Raw genomic sequence first — 22,978 nt, forward strand, 5'->3', positions numbered from 1 at the left:
ACTCACAGCCCAGAAAGTCAACCATATCCTGGGCTGCATCAAAAGAAGCATGACCAGCAGGTCGAGGGAGGTGATTCTGCCCCTCTGCTCTGGTGAGACCCCACCTGGAGTACTGTGTCCAGCTCTCGCGTCCTCAGCACAGGAAAGACATGGACCTGCTGGAGGAGTCCAGAGGAGGGCCACGAAAATGATCAGAGGGCTGGAGCACCTCTCCTATGAGGAAAGGCTGAGAGAGTTGAGGTTGTTCAGCCTGGGAGAAGAGAAGGCTCCAAGGAGACCTTATTGCAGCCTTCTGGCCACCTTAAATGAAGCTTATAAGAAAGATGGGGACAGACTTTTTAATAAGGCCTGTTGTGATACAACAAGGGATAATGGGTTTAAACTAAAAAAGGGTAGATTTAGACTAGATATAAGGAAGGAATTTTTTTTACAATGAGGGTGGTGAAACACTGGAACAGGTTGCCCAGAGAGGTGGTAGATGCCCCATCCCTGGAAACATTCAAGGTTAGGTTGGACAGGGCTCTGAGCAACCTGATCTAGTTGAAGATGTCCCTGCCCATGGCAGGGGGAGTTGGACTAGATGACCTTTAAAAGGTCCCTTCCAACCCAAAGCATTCTGATTCTATGGATACTAATTCATTATCACCTAGTTACCAACAGCGGTTGACTTGTTGCAGAATTTACTGTTTCAGTGACTGATTTACCAAACAAGATCATTTATACAACCTCAAAGAATTCTAATAATCCTGATAAATTAACACAGTAAACTGCCTTTTCTGGGGGGTAGGGGCAGGTCAAGATGAACAAGAAGAGAAAAGAGAAGAAATTACAAAGCACAGCAGCAAGATAACTTAGATTTAAAGGATCAACTTTTACATGGAAGGTATAGCTAGAAGGTTAGATACTGTAAGACACACTTCATCCCCCAAATTCTGAAAATTAGTTTAAGCCTGTTCTTTAGAGTTTCTTGAGGAAAGCTAATTGCTGAAAAGAAAAGAAGGGTGTGTGTGTCTTTTTATATGTCTAGTCATTACCTAGGACTTTTTAGCTGGGATAGCAGCAAGTTACAGACAACATTTTTAATTTATCCCAAGTTCTGTTAAAAATTTATTAGGACACTTTTCTACTAACTATATTGAGAAGAAACAGTAAACAGGTTTTTGGGAAAGCTTTGATAAAACCCTGGAATGGTCATGCTATCACAATATAGGAATGCACAAAGGTTACAGTGTAAATTAAATACCATAAGTATGCTCAAAACCAAAGCTCCTGTATGTGCTAGAAATTTTTGATTATCCATAGCCTATCATTGCACATCGCTGAGCTCTAAACGCACATAAAAGATGTGTGGTAGCAAATCATGAAAACTCTTCAAAACTGTACATCCAACAAATCTCCAGGACCAGAAACAACACTTTTTAAAAACCACCAGGAGGTAGAGAAAATTATTCAAAGCTATAAAAAATTCATCTACATGGCTAGCAATTCATGAATTATTCTTCATAGATGATCATCTGGAAGCAAAGAGAAGGGAAATAAACATGAAGATATGATTGTCAAGTCTAGCAGAGTATGTAAGGATAAAAACAATTTAACAGAACAACACTGTTCTTTGATTCAGTAGGCATCACATCAACCCATCTTGAACTAATGGCCAGATAGAACAGATGTTTTTGCAACCTGATATCATGTCAAGTATGAAAGAAAAAAACCATTCCAAAATAAGAGCTTGGATTAAACCATACAGCAGGTATAAAACCACATAAAAGACACAGCACACTGGCTTTTAGAGTAGCTTTACAGTAAGGCAGCAGGTCATCCATCTGATAAAATGAAGATTTAAATTTTAACAAAACTGTATCTTACCAAAAGATAAAGACAGCAACCTTCAAGACCAAGACCATCACGATACAATACAAAATAAAAGGTGGCAAAGAATCCTAATGCTAGGATCCTAAGGCTTGAATCTTCATTTGTTTCCTTCTCTCTCATTTATAATTGTTTGAATGCTAAATAATGTTACGTGTAGAAAACCATTGATTTCTACTTAAGACAAGCTCTAACCCTCTTCCTAAACAGCCATTTTGAAAAGGGCACTGAATAGAAAATCATACAGCTGCAGAACTCTAGCACATTAGGGTTAAAGTACTGGTGAAGAGCTTTGAATTTTCATTTCTTTCTGCAATAAGTCTTGGATTACAAACAAAGAGTACTTCTTATTGTTTCTAAAAAAAAAAAAAAAAGGCATCTAAATTGCCAGTAATTAGCTACATTAGTGTATTCAACTGAATATGTATCTGAATACTTTCCTGAATCCCTTTCAGAATGCCTATACCGAAGTGCTACCATATATAGAAACACCTTAAATACAATCCTTCAACAGTTTTGCTTTAGATTTTCCTAAACTGTGTTCCAAGTACAGACAAAATGCTGGGAATTTAGATCACTTTTCTTATAGGATCACTCTTTCAAGTGTGAGTTATCATCTTCAACCTAAGGACAGCAAAGATATATAAAACACTTACAACAGCTTTCCTGTTTTCACAAAAAGGATATTATGTCTCTGGGAATGAAAAGGGTGTGGTGTGCCCAAGCATTTTACTAGAAAAAAAAAATCCTACTCTAGATAATGCTCAGGTGAAAGGCATCTATCTATCCTTGCTTTAATAAGATCAATACAGAGCATGGTGCACATACATTAAAAAGGAAACCTCTACTAAACAAGCACACTTAACATGACCTCAGAAAGATCTGAGAATAAGATATATGTTTCGTTTCCTAATATATCACTGAATATCTTGTAGCCTGGAACATGTACAAATCCACAAAAACATCCTTACCTAGGGCCTCTGGGTCCTTCAAAACGTGCTGATCTGGGAGGATCTGGAAGCAATCCACCCGATCTCACTGGTTTATCCTGCATGGTAGGTACATGTGTTGAAGATGCTGCAGAAGTGGCTTTCAGTTCCCCACATCCTTGCTCAGATGAAATAGAGACAGTTTGTTTACTAAGATGAACTTGAGACTTTCCGTGGTCTGAAGAGCCAAAGGATGAACTTACTTGAGAATGATAAGGTGAATAGACAGTTGAACTAGCTATTTTGGATGCATAGGTACCAGGGGTGGGAAGCAGAGCTGGCCTTGGTGTCTCAGTAGATTGACTGCTTTGAGAACTGGATCCTGAAGGGACAGAGGAATTAGATAACTGAGAAACAGAAGAGAGAGGCGGGGGGACCAGCGGAGGTGTAGTTGAAGGTAAAGTCGGAGGCATAATAGGAATGCCACCTTGAGTGGTTTGAGAATATGGAACAAATGGAGGTGGCAGCGAAACGTTTGCAGGATATTGATTCTTCAGATTTTGGAGTGAGCTCACTTTCTCCTGCAGATGGGACTGAGTGACCTTCATCTGTTCATCCCATGCTTTCCACTGTTTCTCATACTCTTGAAGCTGGTCTTTGTGAGGGTAGGTTTGAAGCTGATGCTGCCACTGTTGGTTCATTGATCGCTCCCAATCTTTATGAAGCTGCTGGAACTGTTTTTGCTGTGCCTCATAATGTCGCAGCTGCATGTCCACTGACATTGTCTGCAACAAGAAGACAAGAATAGCATCTTAGCTATTTTCAGAGCCACATATTTCAGGATCACTCAGAATATCACAATTTCTGCCTTGGGCAGAAGCCCAAGGAAGAGCTACACTGAAGCAAATACCAACTGCGATGTCTAAAGTCATTGTGCCAATTTAAACATTTTAAGACTAGAGGATATTTATGTATAAAAGGTGCTCTTTTTTTTGTTTTGTTTTTAACAGGACAGCTGAAGAAAGCTATAACCAAAGGGCTCCAAGCTGTATTATTACTGGATGCTAACAATGGCTAAAGCCCAAGTCAATCTTCACGCTTTTGATATATAGAGTACATGGCTATTTGTCAAGGTTTGAGTTTCTGCTATTAACCCCGCTCAGAGTAGCTTCAGCTGTCAACAATTATTTTTCTCTAAGTCTTTGCCAGATCATCTTACTTACACGATAAAGCTTCTTTCAAGGAGATACTGTCTTTCATTATGTGTAGATACAGATTGTAATATCCATGGCTTGATCTTGTCTGAGATTTTTAGGGTTCACACTTAAGACACTTTTTTAAACAAGCAAACAGGCCAAGCTACAAAGAAACGCTTAATGTACAAAATCCACCAATCCAGAAAAAGCTGACTCAGCTCTCTAATACAGTAATCAACTTCTGCTTAAAAGCTTAAAGGTTGCAACACTGACATAATTATCCAAACTCATTATTAGACTTCTAATTTTATTCATTGATTATGAGTCAAAAATAATGTGAGAGTGATTTTCTTAATTCACTTAACTGCATATTTTGGCATCTACGTTTACTTCATCATTGTACATATTCATTTTTGTACTACACAATGTTGTAAAAAAGAACAGCTACCAAATTACTCCATGCAATCGTCTGTTTACCCGATCTTTCTTCTGAACTGTTTCTCCAGCAGTAAAACATTCAAAACTGAGTAAATTCAATATCGTCTTCACCTTTACTCCTGTATCACCCAGGTATGTCTGAAAAATCTTACGACAAGCGTGAAGTCTTGTATTTCTCATCCTACTGAAACTTCATCACCATCTGTCAATTCTTTTTTCATTGTGAAGTTGAATGATAGTAGGAAAAGGGAATATAGACTTCTACCTAAGCAGGAAAAGTAGCTAGACAAATGAGCCAACCATGACAAATTATTCAATTACTTGTTTTTTCAGCAGACCATGAGTGCTAGGTCATCCAGCAAGTAAATCAAACACCATCTCCTTAGTGTTTCACCTGTAAGTGTGGAGGCTGTTGCATGATCTGTTGATACTGCTGTACTATCTGCTGCAGCTGGGCATGCTTCTGCATTATTCTCTGATATTGAAATCCAACCCGGTGATGGGGATGCTGCTGCCATTGAGCTGCTGCTGCTTGCAACTGCTGCAATCTCAAATCTTCTTCAGGGTCATCGGGAGGTTCAATATTGAGCTAGAGAAAAAGGCAAATACAAATAAAGGAATGCTCCTTCTGTCAGAAGAAAAACACACTTGGTCACTACCCAGTTTACAGGAACTTTCTCAGTGCTTGCTATTTTATCACTCTGTATTTGAGTGTTCTTGCCACCCACAGCCTCTGGAAGGCTGGTTTTTATTTATTCTTAATGTGAATAGTCTGATCTAAAGGTTAGGCTGATGGCAATTAGGGTATTCATACATACAGAAACTACCTACAGGAAAGAGATTAATGCAGATCTGTTATCTGTTGCTCACAGCAAATATAACGAGACAACAGTGCTTTTTCATGATGAGGTAAAGTAACTCCAAGTACATTATTTTTGCCACTTGGTAGGAACCCACACACTGTAAGTTAAAGTGGAGCACATGCTGCAGGGTAATCTACTACCCTACAGTAATCTGTTCAAACATCAATCATGACCTACATCCATTATATATTAGCTGTAATTAAGCGTGTTTACAAAAATATTCTGTACAAAGTTCTTGGCTTTCAGGCAAACTATAACATACAGAGAGAAGGGAAGCCAGAACTGACAAACTGCTAGAGAGGAATTAAGAAATAGTGTCTTAAAAATAGCATTCCTCATCTACCGAGTACTTGATTTTGCACTTTCATCTTTCTCACAGACAAACATGACAATGTTGGGGAAGATGCAAGTGAGTCAAGCTTGGACTTGCTTGGTGCATGTGCGGGTGACTATCTAAGTCTATATACAAGGAGTGTATTTTTATTTTTTTAATTGGTGTAGCCTTAGCAAATGTTATTTTAAGATTCCTTTGCCATATTTAGTTATTGTTACACAGTATACATGAGAATTTGATGACATTATTTTCCTGTTTCTTTGTCTCATCTAGCACAACAAATGGAGTGGCAAAGCCACTTTACAAAGCCTACCTGAGTTTCAGTGGATGTAAGAGAAGACTCATCGTCTTTGGAAGCTGGAGGCAGGGATTCATTAAGCGGAGGAGGTTCAGACTGCTGAGCTGAAGCACTCATTTTCCCTTCTTCAGACTTTGCTCTCTGCTCGGATGCATCCTTCACCACTGGACCTTTCATTTGCTGCTGTCCCTGAGCATGGGCTTTTGCCCTTTGCTGCAGGCTAAGGAGGTGCTGCTGGTACCAGTATTGCTGCTGTTCCTACAAGAGACAGAAATTTTCTAAGACAGCTTTCATGGGGAAAAACATGAAAATTAATTCATAATAGTCACTAGAATCATACTCTAGAAAAGTTTCAAAATCTGTTTTGAGGGAAAACTCACTTCATCATCAATAGTATTGCAATGGATGTCAGAAGATCAAACTGAACTTCAGAAACCACTATGTGAGGCATGGTACCTGCAGCAGAACTTATTTCCTACCTCAAAGAGCTTACAACTAAAGAGAACAGTAACGAAAAGCAGAAAGATGGCCAATAGTAAGCCAAATTACTACAGACATGTGATAAGTACCATACTTACTATTTTTAGTGCTTTTTATTCCTAACAACTATAGGTATTTATTATGAGACTAACTTAGGTAAAATGAAGCGAAAATGGAGGACAAGCATGAGTAAAGGAGCAGTACAGAGAAAAAGGAGGCAATGTACAAAAAGGATGAAGAGGACGATCAGAGAACACAGACATCAAGTAGAGTAAAAATGAGAGCTCAGAAATTGTGGTGGAGACATTTGAATAAAGGCTGTGGAAAGGAAAAAGAACAATCAGTACCAGCATATAGTGAGGATTATTTATCATCTAAATTCTCATTAATTCTGATTCATTCAACAGCTGAAGAGGTAAATAGATATGGTTGCACCCCAAAAATTATCCATTTAAGAAGTGATCAAGCTTTCAGTTTTAAATATTTCAGGCTAGAATTAGAGTACTCCGGGTAGATGAAAGTAGCTTCAAAACACTGTAAGCTGCCACCAACATAAAGAATAAAAGACTAAAGATAAGCATCTCAATACTTAAGTAGTGGTGCATTCTAAAGAGACCTGAATAGGAACCAACAGTTTTGTATCTCTTCCAATACAAGAAATATCAGGTGTGAAAAATCAGACTAGCAGGACACAGATTTAAAACACACAGGAAGCAGCTCTTCACCTGACACGGCCTTGTGCTACCAAAGTCCCTGCCAGAGACCACTGCAAGGGCTGAAATTTTGTGGATTGAAGGCACAGCTCCATAAGCTCATAGAAGAAAGATCTACAGATTTTAAAAAGAAAGACCCCAGTTATAGCTAAGGTAGCTCCTACATTTTAGGGAACTATCACTATACACTTATTTTTTAAGTTATTCTCTTAACATATACTTTTAGTCTCTGTCAAAGACAGAATGATAAAATACTGTACTTTTGGTCTGACCTAGTGCAACCGTTATTGCACTCTATGTCAAGTCCATCACCTCTGAGAATCTGTGACTGCTCTACATCTTTCGTATCGTCTGTTCTTCCCTTCCATCCAAGCATGCAGAGTTAAGACAAGACACCTATATAAAGCCCACTCAGAAACAGAAAAGAATCCAAAAGATGCAGGTCTTATTTTAAAATAATAGAAATATGACAGTAACAAAGTGGTAGGTGCTGTCTGATAAGATTTCTCAAAACTGAACCATTCGTCCCATCTTAAAACAGATTGAAAAGAAGTGCAAGCTTCCTCCAAAAGCCTACCTCACGCTCAAATCAGGAATAACATTTTCTACTGTAGCAATCTAGTAGACACAATTAAACGTGGAGGTGTATTTTTAAAAAATACTTCTGTAGAACTGTAACTTGGAGATGAGGTCAATGAAAGGAGAGGCTATGCTTCTTGGACTTTATGTTGATCCTGCCATAATTCCTGCCAAGAATTTTTTCAACAAGAATACGACTCAGAAGAGTTGTCATGAGTTTGGGTGGAAGATGTGCATTCATGCTTCAGCATGGACTCTCTCAGAAACCCTCAACAACATGCTGCAATAAGTGCAACGTTCAACACCAAGGAGGAGCATGCATTCCCAGCTATACAAAAGCTGATTCAACTATCCCTCTCAAAAGGCATTATAAGCTGATTTACCAGGATGGCACTAGATGCTATGCTTGGTGAGCACCTGTTCTACTGCCATAAAATTGTTGTCTCCATGGATCCATTTTGTTTCCTCCTCATTCTACCAACTGGACAAAGGGCTAGAACTCATAATATGACCAGGGGTTCACACAAAGAGCTATGATAATACCCTGTCACCTATTTTTTACAGCAGATTGAGTCAGTGACACACGTATTGCAGATTCTATCTGAAAAGTGTGAGAGAAGTGGAAAGGTAGATTTCTACAGCTTAGTCTGAGCAAAACAGATGCACCAGTGTAGAAAATTCCAGATGACGAGAAGTTTAGTTATTCGAGTGCTTATCTCCTCACGATGACTGTCATTCTCCAAGCTCAGTTACAATCCTTAAGCCCAAGAAACACACCAGCACCAACATAAGCCTTTTTCCATCTTTGACCAAGAGACTACGCATTCCCTGTTGCATTGTACAGGGAATGCTGAAACCAGCACTATCAGCTCCTGACCACACGACATACCACCAAAAACATTAACACTAAGCCCACTCCAAAAGACTACTTGAAAATGAATTTAGGTGACCCTAGGCCATAACATAATGCCTATTTTGGGGGACACTCAGTCCTTTTCTGGTAAAGATAGCAAAAGAATGGTTTTGCGCCTTTTATAAAACAAAAGGGGGATTTTAAAGAGTGCGGCAGTCTGCTGCAAGGTGACATGGTAAAGTTAAGGTAGCTTCAACAGATGTAGATAAATGCATATTATGGGTACAGATGCACTCCCACATTTACTTACTACTGTAAATAAACAGCAGCATACAGTACCTAAATATCAGATGGAGCATTAATGAAATACCACAGGTATTTTAAAGGGACTTGACAGAAATCGCATCTGATTGTAGAGAAACACAAGAATCCAGCAATTTAATCCAACTGTACACCTATGCAAGAAACTATGCTAAACTCACAATACTGTCAGGGCAAAGAGTGGTATCTTATTGTTAGATAGGAAAGGGAAACAATAAAACACTAACTCATGGCAAATTGAATAATATTTTCTATGGTAAGAGAAAAACACTGATCTATTTGGCTGCAGACACTTTTGCTGTGGGATGAGAACAGAAATAATTGTTTTCAACTATTAAACAAAAGCTTAATAGGATCTTATAAATGACAAATTACAGTATTTCTCTACTCCGCTTTTAAGATCGTTAGCAAGAAAGCACCACTATGCTTTGCTTTTCCTATTCCTATTGTGTAAGGACTTGGTGCTCCAAATCCTGTCCCATTTTACAGCCTAAGATAGCCAAAAACGTATCAATCTGTTATAACACAAATTTATGACCAAAGTACCATATTGCTTTTGAATTAACACTGAATTGTGCATAAATGTAAACAAACTACTCCAGATAGAAGCTGTTTGTATAAACAGTCATAAACCAGACAATGTAAACTTCAGCAGTATTCTGCTGCTTCTATGTATGCACTGCAATAATACATTACTTGCAACTCTTCGGGAAAGGAGACAGTGGTTGAGGAACAATTAAATAACATTAATGGCATTTCAGGCTACATAAGGAGGAAGGAATTACAGTCTACTATTCAATTGTGAGTTCAATAATTTAAGAAGTCAGCAAGCAGTCACAGTACCAAACTAACAACACTTTTTACATCTGATTTTTCAAGGTTTTGGTTTTGTCATTAAAAAAATCAGTGAGTGCCATTGCTATCACTGTAAAATACCAACTAGTACTATCCAAAACCTTTGTAAAATTAAATTCATGACCTGAAAGCACCACTTTGCTAGGCAGTGATTAGTTACATGGTGCAAACTTAAAAATTATACGTTCCCAAACATATTCAGGTATTGGTATGAAATTTTAATGGATACAATTAAAAAGGTGTCCCAACGATTAACAAATTTAAAGTGTCAGTAACTTCAATATGACACAACAGGATTTTTGCAAGCTCAGCTTCAAATCAGAATCCTAAGATCAATTTGCCAAAACCAGAGGTCTTTTAAACTTAAATAAAGTCAAAATAAAGCGTGCACTTCAGCTTTGTTCTTGCAGCTGGGTCTCTACAAACTAACCCTAAACCCATGCAAAAGCCTCAGTGAATCTGACCTGTATACACAGCTGAGGACCTCAACACGCATGTGTCTCTGTGCATGCTTAACCTTAAGCAACTAGATTGTCCCTAACTGAATGCATATAACGGTCACATCAACTTCACTAGAACTGCTCACATTTAGGAAGTGAAGCATGCAAACGTTTTACAGGCATTTTAGCCCTTACCTACACAAAAAAAGCACCCAGCATTAACAGTAATAGCATTTTTCACTTCAGAAGCATTTCAGAACATTTCCCTCCAATGTCTCATATGATTTTATACTGGAAGATCAAGTACATGCAGCACAAAACATCTAAGTAAAGGGCAACTATGTACTACGACAGAAACTCTTTTGCAGCTTTAACTATGTGTGACAAGATTAAAATAGTCACAATTCTAGTCACACAGACAACCGAAATATGACCCCATGAGAAAACTAACTGAAGGAATCACTGAAGAGGCGCTCATCCTGCAACATGCAATAAGCAAACAGACTGTTGCATCTCAAAATAGGCCGGAGAAAGTCAACAGAGGTTTGGTGCAAGTTGCCCACATGCTGTATTTGGGAAAAAATTCTCCAGACACCAACAAACCCCCCAAGAAAATTAAGTTCAGCCAGGAGTTAGACTTTTCCCAGAAGAACTCATCTGCTCTTGAAAAATAACGATTTGTTAGATCCTGACACCCACCACTGGTTAAAGAAGCATTAACTGAGCCTCGCCTGAGCCATGCCATTCCTGGACTTCCAAGGGTTGCGTTCAAACCCTTTAAGTATTATGCAAATAGGGCGTGTTTACTAACTGCCCTTACCCGGAGACCTTTGCAACACCTGGTACCCGCCAGCGGTTAATTTTCACCGCTGCCCTGGCAGCTCCCCGCTGCCAGCCTGGGCCGCAGGGGCGAGTGTGGCGGTGGCAATGCCTTACCTGGGGAGTCATGGTGGAGGGGTCCGGCTGCTCCGTGCCACCGGCCTCCTTGGCGGTACCCTGCACGGCCTCCGGCTGGGCAGCGGCGGGCAGGGACGGCTGGGGCGGGGGGAAATGGGCCTGCGATGGCTTGGCCGGGGGAGGGATGGAAGGGGCCAGGCTGGACTGAGCCGGCTGGGAAGGGGAGGCCTGGGAGGAGAGCAGGTAGGGCTGGGGGTGCGCCATGTAGCCCTGGGCAGGAGGCGGCAGGTAGGGCTGGGAGGCGGTGGCCGGCGGGGGCTCCAGGTAGGAGGGCGGGGGCTCGGAGAAGGAGGGCGGCGGCTGGGAAGCCTGCGCCCGGGGCAGATAGGGCTGAAGCGTCGGGGACTGGGCCGGGGGCGGCTGGGCCGGGGGCGGCAGGTAGGACTCCGTCTGGGGGGGCGGCAGGTAGGCCTGGGCGGGGGGCAGGTAGGCCTGGGCGGGGGCCTGCGGGGACTGCGGCGGCGAGGACAGCTCCATGTCCATGGGCACCGGCGAGGAGGGCACCGGCTCGCCCCAGTCGCCGTGCCCACCCGGCGGCTCCTGGCCGTCGCGCTCCCGGGCGGCGGCGGGCGGCTTGCGGGTTGGCGGCGGCGGCTCGCGGTGGGCGAACTGCTTCTGGTAGCTGCGGACCGGCGGCGGCACGGGCGGCGGCGGCTGTTGCCAGTCGGTGAAGGAGCCGGGCAGCGGCGGCGGCGGCAGCCCCGGAGGGGGAGGCCCCGGCGGCGGCGGCGGCCCCAGCAGCACGGACTGCAACTGCTTCTGGTGCATCTGCTGGAGCTGTTGCAGCTGCGCCAGGTGCTGCTCCTGCAGGCTCAGGAACCCCGAGGTACCGGCGGGCGGCGGCGGCGGGGCGGCGGCGGTGGGGGGCGCGGGGCCCGGCGGCGGGTAGCTGGGCAGCGGCATCGGCGGGACGGTGGGAGGCGGGACGCTGGGGGGAGGGATAGGCAGCGGCGGGGGCGGGATGGAGGTGGGCGGCGGCGGGTAGTGCCCCGCCGCCCCGTACAAGCCCCAGGCCGGGTACATGGCGGGGCTGCGGGAGCGGAGCGCGGCGCGGCGCTTCCACAGGCCGCGGCGGCGCGTGCAGCCCACGGCGCCTGCGCAGCGAGGCGCGCCGCCCTCCCGGACAGTAGAGAGCGAGTGGAGCGCTAGAGCGTCGAGCGGCGCCCCCCCCCCCCGGAGGTTCGGCGCCGGTAGCGCGCCACCCAGCGGGCAGCGCCGTCACTGCGGGAGGGAGGACGCTAACCCAGCGGCAGGGCGCATAGAGAGGAGTGGAGGCGGGTCCAGAGCGCCGCTTCCCGCCCGCCGCCGGTCCCTTGGACCAGGGAGAGGCAGACAACGGAAGGGAGCTAGAGCGGACCCCGGCAGGGGGGAGAGGGAGGGGGGGCTCCATTTTGTGTAGGGGGGCGGGAGCAGGCGGGTGCCGCCGAATCCTGCCGCGGGCTCGCAAGCGCCCCTGTAGGGCTGGTCCGGCCCCCGGTGGCTTCCCGCAGGCCGTGGTGCCGCCGGGGCGGGGGCGCCGGTGACCTGGGTTACCCCGGTGTGCAGGCGGCGGTGCCGGCGGCGGCCATGTTTCCGCGCCTACTCGCCGCTCCCTCCCGGGGCTGTGCCGCTGCCGCCCGCCGGTAAGGGCTCCGACCCACAGCGGGGGTCACCACCCCGCTTCAGCCCCAAGGTGCTCTGGCAAACCCGGTGTCGGTGACCCGAGGTGCGATGGCAGAGCTAATTAATTGTCATTAGGCATTGAAAGGTGAACTCAGTGCGGCCATAAGCGCAGCTGAGCCAGGCCTCGGGAAAGGTGCACCGATGCAAAGGGCTCTGCAGCCCTGGGAGCAATGGTGCAGGGACGGCGCGATGCCTGGTGATCCATCCCCTAGAAATGATGTAAATGGTTTTACTTCGTTTTCAGTGAATATGCTGGAGATAAACTGGAGAGGCAAAAATGAGAATGGAGCAGCGGATGTGTGGGACTGCCTCATCCATTACAGAAGCAACTGCATGGAGGAGCAGGGAAGAATTTTTTCTTGCATTTCTTTCTTCCCGCACTGAAGTATGAGTTAAACATACAAATATGTTCTGTAACCTGTTAGCAAAGATTTCTGCAAAGTGCTGACTCCTGTTGTAAAGACGTGAGGGCTTGTGCATGTGAATTCCAGTAGCTGGGCAGCAAAGTCTAGTGGCTATTTATCAAACACATATATAAAATTACACATTCCTTTTCTGGGTTAAGTATAGGTGGCCCATCCACCTTGGTCACAAGTGGTAGTTTTTGTTTCTTAATAGGATAGATGGCACATCATGCTTCTGAGTCCCTTGCTGTCCCTACCTACTATCTGTCAGTTCTTAATATTTTCTCCTCAAACTTCCTGGGGGGTCTAATTCCCACCCTAACTGTCATGAGCAGGTTAGTTCTACCCTAGATGATGGATAGGTAGAAGGAAAGAATCCGTTTGTTTAGGTCAGCAGTGCACCAGCATTGTGGTGTTTCACTGCTTGCCCTCCTTCCCAAATACAGAAAACCTGAGCAATTTTTCTCATGTTCATCATGGCTGGCAAATCAAGGATCCCTGGCCAGTGGAGAAAGGCAGGCGTTGGAGGGAAAGTCCAAAGACTTTTCAATCAGGAGAAAAATCAAGAAAACCAGATTGTTATGTAGAAAAAAAGCTTTGTCCTCTCTACTGGAAAAGTTGGACTTTCAAGTTCATTTGTTGTTAAATTCCAGGGAATCCACAGAGGTGATAACAGCATTAATCTACAAGAAAAGCTTCAAGTAGAGTGTGAACTCAAGTTATGAGATGCAAATCTTTAAGAAAACTATCTTAATACACATAGGTATGTCTTTTCTATTCTTTAGTATCCTTTCTTTTCATCTAGAGGCGAGTACTGATCTTCTGTCTAGGATGGTGCTCCTCAAAGACTTCTCTTGGAGTGAGTATGACTTGCCAATAGCATTTGTACTTTTAGCCCCCATCTCCTCCACATCGTATGCATACTTAACATTTATAGCCCTGAGCTCTCTGGGCCAGTTTACTCACTGACTAAGCTTGCAAAAGTGTGTCCTTTCAAAATAGGGCATTCCTGTTGTAAACATCCTTTGATTTATCCTCCTGATCGATTCACTCAAAGTGAGTTCTCTGGTGATCAGTTTACTCAAGGTCATTTCCTGCAGGCAGGTCTCTCCCAACATTCTTGCTGTTTGTTGTGGTTACTCAATATTGTGAAGAAACCTTTTACTTATGAAAAAATACATGTACTCAACCTTTTCCAGTAGCAACCATTTTCCAGCCTACATCGAGGAGGCCAAAACATAACTTCCAAATAACTTGACAGATGCTTTTGTCAATACCCAAATCTGGTTTGGGCAGCAGTAGAGTTGACTCCCGCCAGCCAAGATACATTGGTTTTACCATATGTTACCTTGTCCTAAAGCAACCCTGTTAAGTCCACATTATGCCCTCTTATTCTTTCACAGTCTGTAATGTTAATGTATGTCATCATGCTGGTTTTAGTTATTTTTTTTAATAGCTCATGCTCTTCCTGCTTCTAAATGCTCTTCTACCACTATTCCGTTATCCCTCAGTTAACCAGTGTCACATCTTGGATCAGCAGCTTAAGTTTCTTCACTTCATCTGGTGGTAACACTGCAGGAATCTTGGGTCTTCTGGTGGCCCCCAGAAATTATTTTCTCCCATTCTTCGCATAACTTCAGACCTTCTTTTTGCGGCTCTTCTGATTGTTTTCTCCATCTTCTGAAGCTATGGAAACTGACTACAGCAAGAGACAGGATGTTACGGGGGAGGCTGGATTCCCTAGAGTTACTGAGAAACACTGCAGGCATCTGTTTGATATCTAACTCATGTGCAGGTTTAAACCAACTGCCAGAGTCGGGTCAGGAAAGAATTTCTCTTCTGGTTTGGACAGGCAGAGTTTTGCATTAGTAGAAATACCAAAGCGTTCTCGCTTACCAAACTCCTGTTATACAGATAATGAGGCTGGGATGCCATGGTGTGCATGGAGTAAATGCTTCCCTGTGAACTAGGTGTCTGGTACACAGGTGCCCTGGGACTGCAGGGGAAGCACTTGGTAACTCGGGTGGTCCTTTCCTGTCCTGTGTTTGTCTTCTGACCAGGCTGTTTGAGTTAATACTCTTTTCCTGTCTTGCCAATTACACCCAATTCACAAAAATTTCCTGATGGGTTTGCTCCATGCCAATACTTTCTCTCTGCTGCTCATCCTCCAACCCTCTTAACACTTCTTAGGAACTGTCTTATGCCTATTCCAGGTTCCTCCTCCTGTTACTAAAACAAGGAAGGCAGATTACAAGGAACGTTAATTTAAGGAGTAAAAGACTTCGCTAAATGGGCACATTTGTTTTGATTCCTACTACTGGTTCATGCTACATACAGATATTTTTGTTAAGTCCCTCCAAGAGGCATTCTGCTGGCAGGCAGACATTCCCCAAATTCATCATGTTGCTGTGCCTTTGACCTCTTCTCCAGCACCAGAAAGATGTCTATCAAATATTAGCATCGGCAACCATTTCTTTCTTCTCCAGTCTCCTTCAATTTAGGTTAATTCAAGTTAAGTTATTTGCACAGGAACAATTCTAGTTAACTCTGTACTTGAAGAGGTCTTTCAAAACTAGAATTATGCTGAAAACCAAGTTACACAAATCTAATCCTACAACTATTTCTCAGTCTTCATTTGACTAAACATGGTCTTCAAGTGTCCATGATAACACTTAAAACATTTAGCTTAAAGAAATGTGGAAAACTTGGATCAAGAGAAGAAAAATAAGGATAATATTTTTGAAATGTGCAATTATAGTCCAAGTATAAAATCTCAGAGTTGTTGGCTACCCTCTTCCTGGCTGGAGGTGAAGAAGATAAAATTCAATTGTGATAGCCGGGAAGGGGACTATGTTTTGAAAGTGTCAGTATGCTGCTATTTCAGCGATGAGTTTAGTAGGTGAGCCTGCAGCAAGCAAAGAGATAGTTCAAGGGGTAAGACTGATGAGTTCCCAAAGTTTCCTGCAATATCTGTAGAGGGCAGGGTGCTAGCAAGAAAATTATTAGCACATGAGGGCATCTCCCAAGGACAAGAAGTGATTAGCAGAGGAGAGGTATCATCTTCACTCTATGCTACCCAGCATATAGACACCTGAGTTCAGCTATTCTCAGCAGCCTGGACCAGTGTAAGGCACCAGAGGATAAAAGCTCTATTAAAGCCTGGAAATTTTCTTAATTATACCAAGAATATAAATTTTCAGTCTCCCCTTTTACTGTACCCCAATTGCAGTGTTTCTGCCAGGAAGCACGCTACAGCATATTGGCCCCTGGTGACCTGGTGATTGTCTCTCACCTCTCGGTCTTAAGACAATTCTCCTCACTCCAGAGCAGAGATCAGAAGAGCAAATAATACTGCTAAAAATTAAAGAGTAATGGAGAAGATATGAGAATGCAGAGTTAGAGCTTTGAAATATTTTTTCCACTGCACTTCTCCATGTGGCTTAACCACTCTTTGCCCTCCCTGCTCTGACCACTTCCTTCCCTTCAAGGAATGCTGCAAGTCTCTGTGAGACTTTCTTGATCCACAGCCATTTCTCCACTTCCCCCCACCTACTCTGCTCCCAGCCCACATTAATACCTTTCACCGTTTGACATCTTCCTGTCAAATTCTTCCTGCTCTTCCCTGACACCAAATGAAAGGGGTAAGGCTTTGGGGAGCATAGGTGCCAAGCAAACAAGAGAGGTCTGTCCCAACCCAACCCTGCCCTCCTGCCATCTGCATATAAGCAAAAGGACTGAGCTGCCAGCTAACTCAGTACAGACACGGGAATCTGAGCAGAACGCTTAACCCAATTTCATTCATTGTACAGTTGAATAAAAGCTCATCAATTCTGAATGAAAATCTTCCAGACCACTGGTCCTGAGAAAGCATGCCAACTGGTGCAGATTTGACAGCTTTTGTCCAGAATCCAGATTCCGATTTGCTCGTGGGACAGGTGTGAAGGACTTTCCCAGAGGAATACTTGTCCTGCTGCAGGTGCAGCAATAAGAAACTTCTAAAATTTCTGTGGTTTCATTCTCAGCCAGAGTTGCATCACCAATATTTAATTCAGAATGCTGAAAGCACTTTTTCCAATGATCCCAATGAAGAGGGAGTTAGGCATGTTCAGGACACTGCTGTCCTCTCCTTCCCATATGCTTCTCCCAGGTATAGGTAATGAGGTCATCAAGTCAGAACAAGGATGAATAAAAACAGAGTCTTCCAAGTAGCTTCTTCTTAGATCAAGGCTATGAAGTCAGTCCAATGTCACCCACAGTCTTATGAGCAGAGTCCCAGCAGAAGAGAAAGCAGGAGGTTTGGAACCAGAGGGACCCTTATCCTGGCTCAGAGCCATGGCATCAACGGCTTGGCTGGACAGGTTAGAATCGAGGAGCTCCATAGTCATCTGGCATCCTCTCAATATTGTACCTGAGAAAGAAAGGGAAAACCTCTGAAGACAACCTATTCCACATTGCTGCCCACTCCACGCTGCAACAGGCTTACAGGCAGGCTGAACAACAAGAAGCTTTGTTGCATTTCTATCTGCAGCTCAGATTCCCAGGAAGAAAAATATTACTTCTGAAAGTGAAAAGTCTTCATAAGGTTCATAAGTCTTCATCCTTCACCTCAAACTCAGAAATTGGGCATCTCAAAACCTCACCATCTCCAGAAAACGAAAAAAAAATGGTGGTTTTTATAAGATCTGACTTAGGATTTAAGAGCAGACCACCACAGAGAATTAAACTTTGGCCATTCACCTTACAATTGATGGCCACAGTGAATAAGGGGCAAAGATGTTTTGAAAAAAGTATCTTCTGAGCCACTTTCTAATTATAGATCAGTTAAGACTTTACGTATTTATAGCAACGAACCTCCTCGTTTCTGACATACTGCTCTGTCTGCATATTACTAGAGTCATTGTCTCCCCTGCTAGCACCTGACTCCTTTCCAGTATCTCTCCCATCCCATCTGAAGACTTTGGCCCTTTTCTCTCCACATCCTGATCTACCATAGCGTGAAACAATTTGGCATAGGTTCTATGCGAGATAAATCTTCTGGGCTGTACATTATGTAGACGAAATATTAAAACAGTGGATATGACAAACAAAGGTGAGTAAATTCGTCTTAGTCTAGGCTTTACTAATGCTTTGAAAAGAACAGGAAATTAATTTAAGCAAATGTTTTTACAGCAGATCATTGGTCCTACTGCATATTAAAAATAAATAAATAAAATGAGCCAGTACTTCCAGATACTGGAAAAATCTGTTGCGTTGAAACTGCTGAACTAGCATCCTTCCGAGTAGGTTTGGGTTTTATCTAAGAAGCAAATTCAATCTCTTAGCTGAGGGTACACAAAGCTACCAAATAGAATATGGAACAAGCATGGTTCTTTTCCTCAAGAACCTGTAGAATGCATTTGCCTGGTAGTCCTGCTGCCGGTACGCAAAACTGATCTATGGAAACACTGGCCTCAAGGAAACTAGTTTTCCAGGTCAAAGCAAGTGAACATGTAGACTGCAATAAAAGTGGATCTGTTACTAGTCTCTTCCCAGCAGCAGCTGTACTTCTACTTCTGGGCAAACACTAGGCCCTTTACTGCAGCCTGTACTACAGATAACGCAGGAGAGAAGCACGCGGTGACAGAGTACCTGTCGGACAAGAATTCTGCCAGGCAGTGTTCCTCCTTGTCCGAGGTCCCTTACCTGTGCCTGGAAATATACATTATAGGCACTCCTGGGATTTTTCGTATTCTCCGTTTGAGCTCTTTATCCACTGTGGCCACAATATAACACTTGTGCTGCAAAAAAAAAGGTGAGTCAGATTCAACACCAGTGAACCTGCAGAAAGGAGACAAAGCTGAGCAAAAGCTTCTATTCAGTGAGCTCATTTAACATAAGAGGCCTACAAGTCCTTAGCAAGGCATTAGTAGGATTTGTATGGAACTCCACAACGGACTAGTGACATCTCCCACTCATCAAAATAAGACCCGTAGAAACACCCGACGTTTGTCCAGCCTTCCTAGCTGACAGCCTTTCCATCCTAAGTGCTCCTTGATGCTGTCCGATACAAGAATGCTCAGGGAAAACTATACCTTGCTTCAAACAAAGTTGTGCTAGGGACTGAAACTGCCCCTTAGTGAGATTTTACAGTTACTTTGTGGGAAATGTAAGTCATCAGTAACTAGGAGAGTTCAGGAAATTTTAGTATGTTAGCACAGTATAGAAAATTTCAGAAACAGAAATACCTGCGTGACCCTCTGTACCAAGCAGTCATCTGCGTAGGTTCCTTTGTGCATGCATGGCAAGCGTTCAAACCGAGGGTCCTTGGCAATTCTGTGGAGACAAATAAGGCGGCACACAGCAATCAGGCCAGAGTGTGCAGTAACACAGTATGGAGGAACAGGAACGCCCCTTTCTATGATACACAGCATGTTATTCTCAAAACAAGAGCTGAAGGGATGGAGTGAACAGTACAGAACAATCTATTGAAATGAGGACCAAAAAAAGAATGCAATTTGTCTGGCTAATTACTAGAGGTTAAGTATTTCTTAGTACTTGTTAGTTGGGTTCAAGATCCCCACAATGTTATGCTCTTGCCTAACAAAGTCATTTGAAACAAGTTATCTGTGGGAAGAAATAGAACTTCTCCTAGTAACTGATCTTTCGTACCATGCATATAGGAACACTTCACCTCCTCTCTAAAGGGAAACATCAAAGCTGTTTAGGGGATGCACTCGGATACTTTACAACACGACAGGACAAAATAAAAAATAAAGAACAATACATCTGACTGGTGCACCTGGAGAGCACGAACTACATTGGACTAGTTTTTTACAGATCACACAATAACTTGGCTCTAGATTATCAGTATGTGCTACCTACTCCTACAGGAATAACATGAGCTTCCAGAAGATGTGGGTAATTTATTTATTTTTAGAAATTTCTGTAATTAAAAAAATAAATCTAGATATATTTTGAGAAACCAGAGGAAGCGTTATTTTGAAAGTTAGGGGGAAAAAAAAATTACAGATCAATATTGTGCACTTATACCTAGCATTTAGTTTAAAAAAAAAACCAACAAACTAAAACTTGAGCCATGATAGAGATCACCACCCTCTAGTACAAGAGCACCGTCATGGAAAGTGCTTTTCATTTATTTATATTGAAATATGTAAGGTCTAGAAACAGACAATGCCCTACACCTACCTTAATGCCACACGGTACTTCTGTCCTAACTTCTCAATTTCACCCATTACACAATCTGTGATACATGGAATACCTACATAGAAAAAAAGCCTGTATTAAAACCAAGCAATATTTCTTTACAGACCCCTACAGTATTGCCCACATGCCCGGGAACAGTTAACTATCATGGAACTCTATAACATACTACTTACAATTTTAAACTTAGGAGAACTGATAAGGTTGCAAAGTGACAAAATGTAGAGCCACTGAGTTTGACTGTGCCATGGTACTTTCAGATTTTTAAGTTATTAATGCGTTACCTTTGTTGACATTAGCATTTAAGACCATTGTTTGACTAAAACAAAAGACAGTTCCAGGGTTACCATAACCATGAACAATGAACTTGATGATTATAGCACATATCTTGTTTTCAAGATTTTTGTTATCCTCGGCTATTGATATGAGGTGGATAAAGCACACCACGAGCACACCGTGGCACTACATGGTCCACAAGAAGCTGCAAGTGATGCAGACACTCACACTTGGCATAGAGACAGTCCATCATTGACTGCACTAGGTCCAGCTTGGCCTTGATGGAGAAGTTGATGAAGTTAGTGTCAACCAGGATGTGATAAGGGGGGCCCAACTGCGTGTTATACTGGAAGAACAAACAAGAGGGATGCTGGGGGCTGCCAGGAAGACAAAGAATTCAAATCGGTTAATTGTAATTAATAACATATCCAATCCTACAACTCGCACAGAATGAAGGGTAACGAGCAGAAACCACACGAGGCAGTGCAGAAGGATGACCCGTCAGGCCTCCTGCCGCCTCCCAATCCCACTCCCTTGGCTTGGGGCACCGTTTCCCACTCGACAGCTTTGCTCAGAAATGCCCTGGGTTGCAGCGCGGCCGGCCGGCCCTTCCCGAAGCGTCGGCAGCACTTACACCTCCCGCTCCTTGATGGCACTCGGGTCCTCCTTCTTCTTCACGGGGGCTTTCGCCCGCTCCTTCTCGTTACTGCAAAGAAACACAGGCACTCCTGAGGGAGGGGGGGCGACAGGGAGGGGCGGCCAGCGGCGCAGAGGCCTGGGCCGGGATCCCCTCCCGCTCCGGGGCCCCGCCTAGGATCGGGCCCAGCCACGGCCGCACTCACATGCGCTGGTCCCGGAGGCTGATCATGCGCTTCATGACCGCGTATTTCCGCGCCTTCTTCTGCTTCCCCTGCAAGGAGATGGACATGCAGCCGCGATGAGCTGGGGAAAGACCCCAACCCGGCTCCCCCCAGCCCGATCCCGGCTCACCATGCTGCTGCTGCTCCTGCCGCCGCTGCCGCCACCGCCGCCGCTGCCTCCGCTACTTCCGGTGCCGCCACTAGCGTCATCGCACCCCGCCCTGCCGGGAAGGCCGAGGAGTGACGTCAGTTCCGGCCGCCAGCACGGGGCAGTGGGAGTCCGTGCTGGTCGCGCGCAGGAGCGGGCCTGACGCCGCGGCCGCCGCCGGAGCCCTCGGTAACGGCGCTCCCCGCCCCCTCCCGCGCCTCGGGGGAAGGGGAGAGCGGGATCCGGCGGGGGCAGCGGGGCTCCCGGGGGCGAGGTCGTGGCCCAGCCGCCCCGCAGCGCTCAGGCGTCCCCCCGGGGGGGTGGTCCGGCTCGGCCGCCGGTGGCAGCCGGAGGGGCGCGGGCGGACCCGCTGCCGGCCCGGGGCGGCCGTGCTGGGAGCCGCTCCGCCGCTGCCACTGGTAGGCCCGGTGCTACCGCGGCGGGGGTCCCCGCTCTGCCGGCCCGGGAGGGTGGGGGGCGGTCGGGGCCGCGGCTCCCGGTGAGCGGCAAGGGCCGGCTCTGCCCGCCCCGGGGCGGGAGGCGCGGCGGCCTCCAGCTTTCCCTTTTGGTTTAGCCGTGCCGTTTGCACGGCGCTGTCGGTGTATCGGTGGCACGTCGGGTAGGTTGAGGGGGGCTGGCGCCTGGGGGAGGGCCGCGGGGTTTGGTGGCCCCGCCGAGCCACAGCCGGTGCGGGGCTGGAGGGGGAATCGCAGCACCGATCGCCCTCCTTCCCCTTTCTTTTCTGTTTTGCGGAGCTGGGAGGTTACGGAGGTCTTCAGCCCACTTTTTCAAGCTTGCTGGGCTTGTGTTTTGAAGAATTAATGCCGTGTTTTGAAGAATTAATGCAATGCCAGCTTTGCTGCACTCTAGCTCACGAACTTCTTCATGAAAAGCAGTGGGTTGTCTTTATCTGTAGATATTGCCAACATTGGTGACCTGAAACCCCAGCAAATGAGCATAATTTAATCTGTGTTTTCTGCAGCCTTAATGGTGTAGTCTGACCTAGAATATTTTTTCTGCAGATGTAAGGAAACCTTCTGCAAGGTCTCGGACTAGTCGTGGGCGCTTGGTTTCTAGTGCCCTGTGCAGGGAAGGGTGAGGGAGAGGCCTCCTTGTTGTTACCTTTCTTGTGCAAGCTTCTGGGATTAGTGAGAACTTGTAGGTGTTGATATCTTCCGAATGCAACCGGTTTTATCTGGTGTGCTGGTCAGAACAAGCAGCTATGCAGCCAATGAGGTACTACGCAGGAGCTTTTTCCTGAAGCGCTGGCCTCAGTAGAACTGTGACTAAGGCTCTGACAACG

At 44.9% G+C, this 22,978-nt stretch overlaps 4 protein-coding genes across 21 annotated transcripts in view; 1 reads left to right on the plus strand and 3 right to left on the minus strand.

Annotated features, from left to right (window-relative positions):
• The window catches only part of YLPM1 (YLP motif containing 1), a 38,950-nt gene extending 26,727 nt beyond the window's left edge, over nucleotides 1-12,223 (minus strand). For all 12 annotated transcript variants that reach the window (XR_012835628.1, XR_012835627.1, XR_012835626.1 and 9 more), the window contains exons 1-4: nucleotides 11,105-12,223; nucleotides 5,943-6,185; nucleotides 4,827-5,021; nucleotides 2,841-3,583 (exon numbers count right to left, since the gene is read on the minus strand). Coding sequence is in view for 9 of the 12 variants with exons in the window: in XM_075753882.1 (XP_075609997.1) it covers nucleotides 2,841-3,583; nucleotides 4,827-5,021; nucleotides 5,943-6,185; nucleotides 11,105-12,148 (2,225 nt within the window). In the remaining 3 variants the exon portion in view is untranslated. The remainder of the gene's footprint in view (nucleotides 1-2,840; nucleotides 3,584-4,826; nucleotides 5,022-5,942; nucleotides 6,186-11,104) is intronic.
• The window catches only part of DLST (dihydrolipoamide S-succinyltransferase), a 92,649-nt gene that overhangs the window by 69,348 nt on the left and 323 nt on the right, over nucleotides 1-22,978 (minus strand). The window lies entirely within an intron of this gene.
• FCF1 (FCF1 rRNA-processing protein) overlaps nucleotides 15,902-22,978 on the minus strand; it is a 290,016-nt gene continuing 282,939 nt past the window's right edge. The window contains exons 2-8 of the mRNA XM_075753922.1: nucleotides 21,510-21,578; nucleotides 21,302-21,373; nucleotides 20,896-21,044; nucleotides 20,377-20,449; nucleotides 19,416-19,503; nucleotides 18,874-18,968; nucleotides 15,902-17,599 (exon numbers count right to left, since the gene is read on the minus strand). Of these exons, the coding sequence (XP_075610037.1) occupies nucleotides 17,551-17,599; nucleotides 18,874-18,968; nucleotides 19,416-19,503; nucleotides 20,377-20,449; nucleotides 20,896-21,044; nucleotides 21,302-21,373; nucleotides 21,510-21,578 (595 nt within the window). The 3' untranslated portion in view covers nucleotides 15,902-17,550. The remainder of the gene's footprint in view (nucleotides 17,600-18,873; nucleotides 18,969-19,415; nucleotides 19,504-20,376; nucleotides 20,450-20,895; nucleotides 21,045-21,301; nucleotides 21,374-21,509; nucleotides 21,579-22,978) is intronic.
• AREL1 (apoptosis resistant E3 ubiquitin protein ligase 1) overlaps nucleotides 21,760-22,978 on the plus strand; it is a 41,897-nt gene continuing 40,678 nt past the window's right edge. For all 7 annotated transcript variants that reach the window (XR_012835629.1, XR_012835630.1, XM_075753904.1 and 4 more), the window contains exon 1: nucleotides 21,760-21,864. The gene's annotated coding sequence lies outside the window, so the exon portion shown is untranslated. The remainder of the gene's footprint in view (nucleotides 21,865-22,978) is intronic.

Source organism: Balearica regulorum, chromosome 5, assembly GCF_011004875.1.
Source record: "Balearica regulorum gibbericeps isolate bBalReg1 chromosome 5, bBalReg1.pri, whole genome shotgun sequence".
In the NCBI taxonomy this organism is placed as follows: domain Eukaryota; kingdom Metazoa; phylum Chordata; class Aves; order Gruiformes; family Gruidae; genus Balearica; species Balearica regulorum.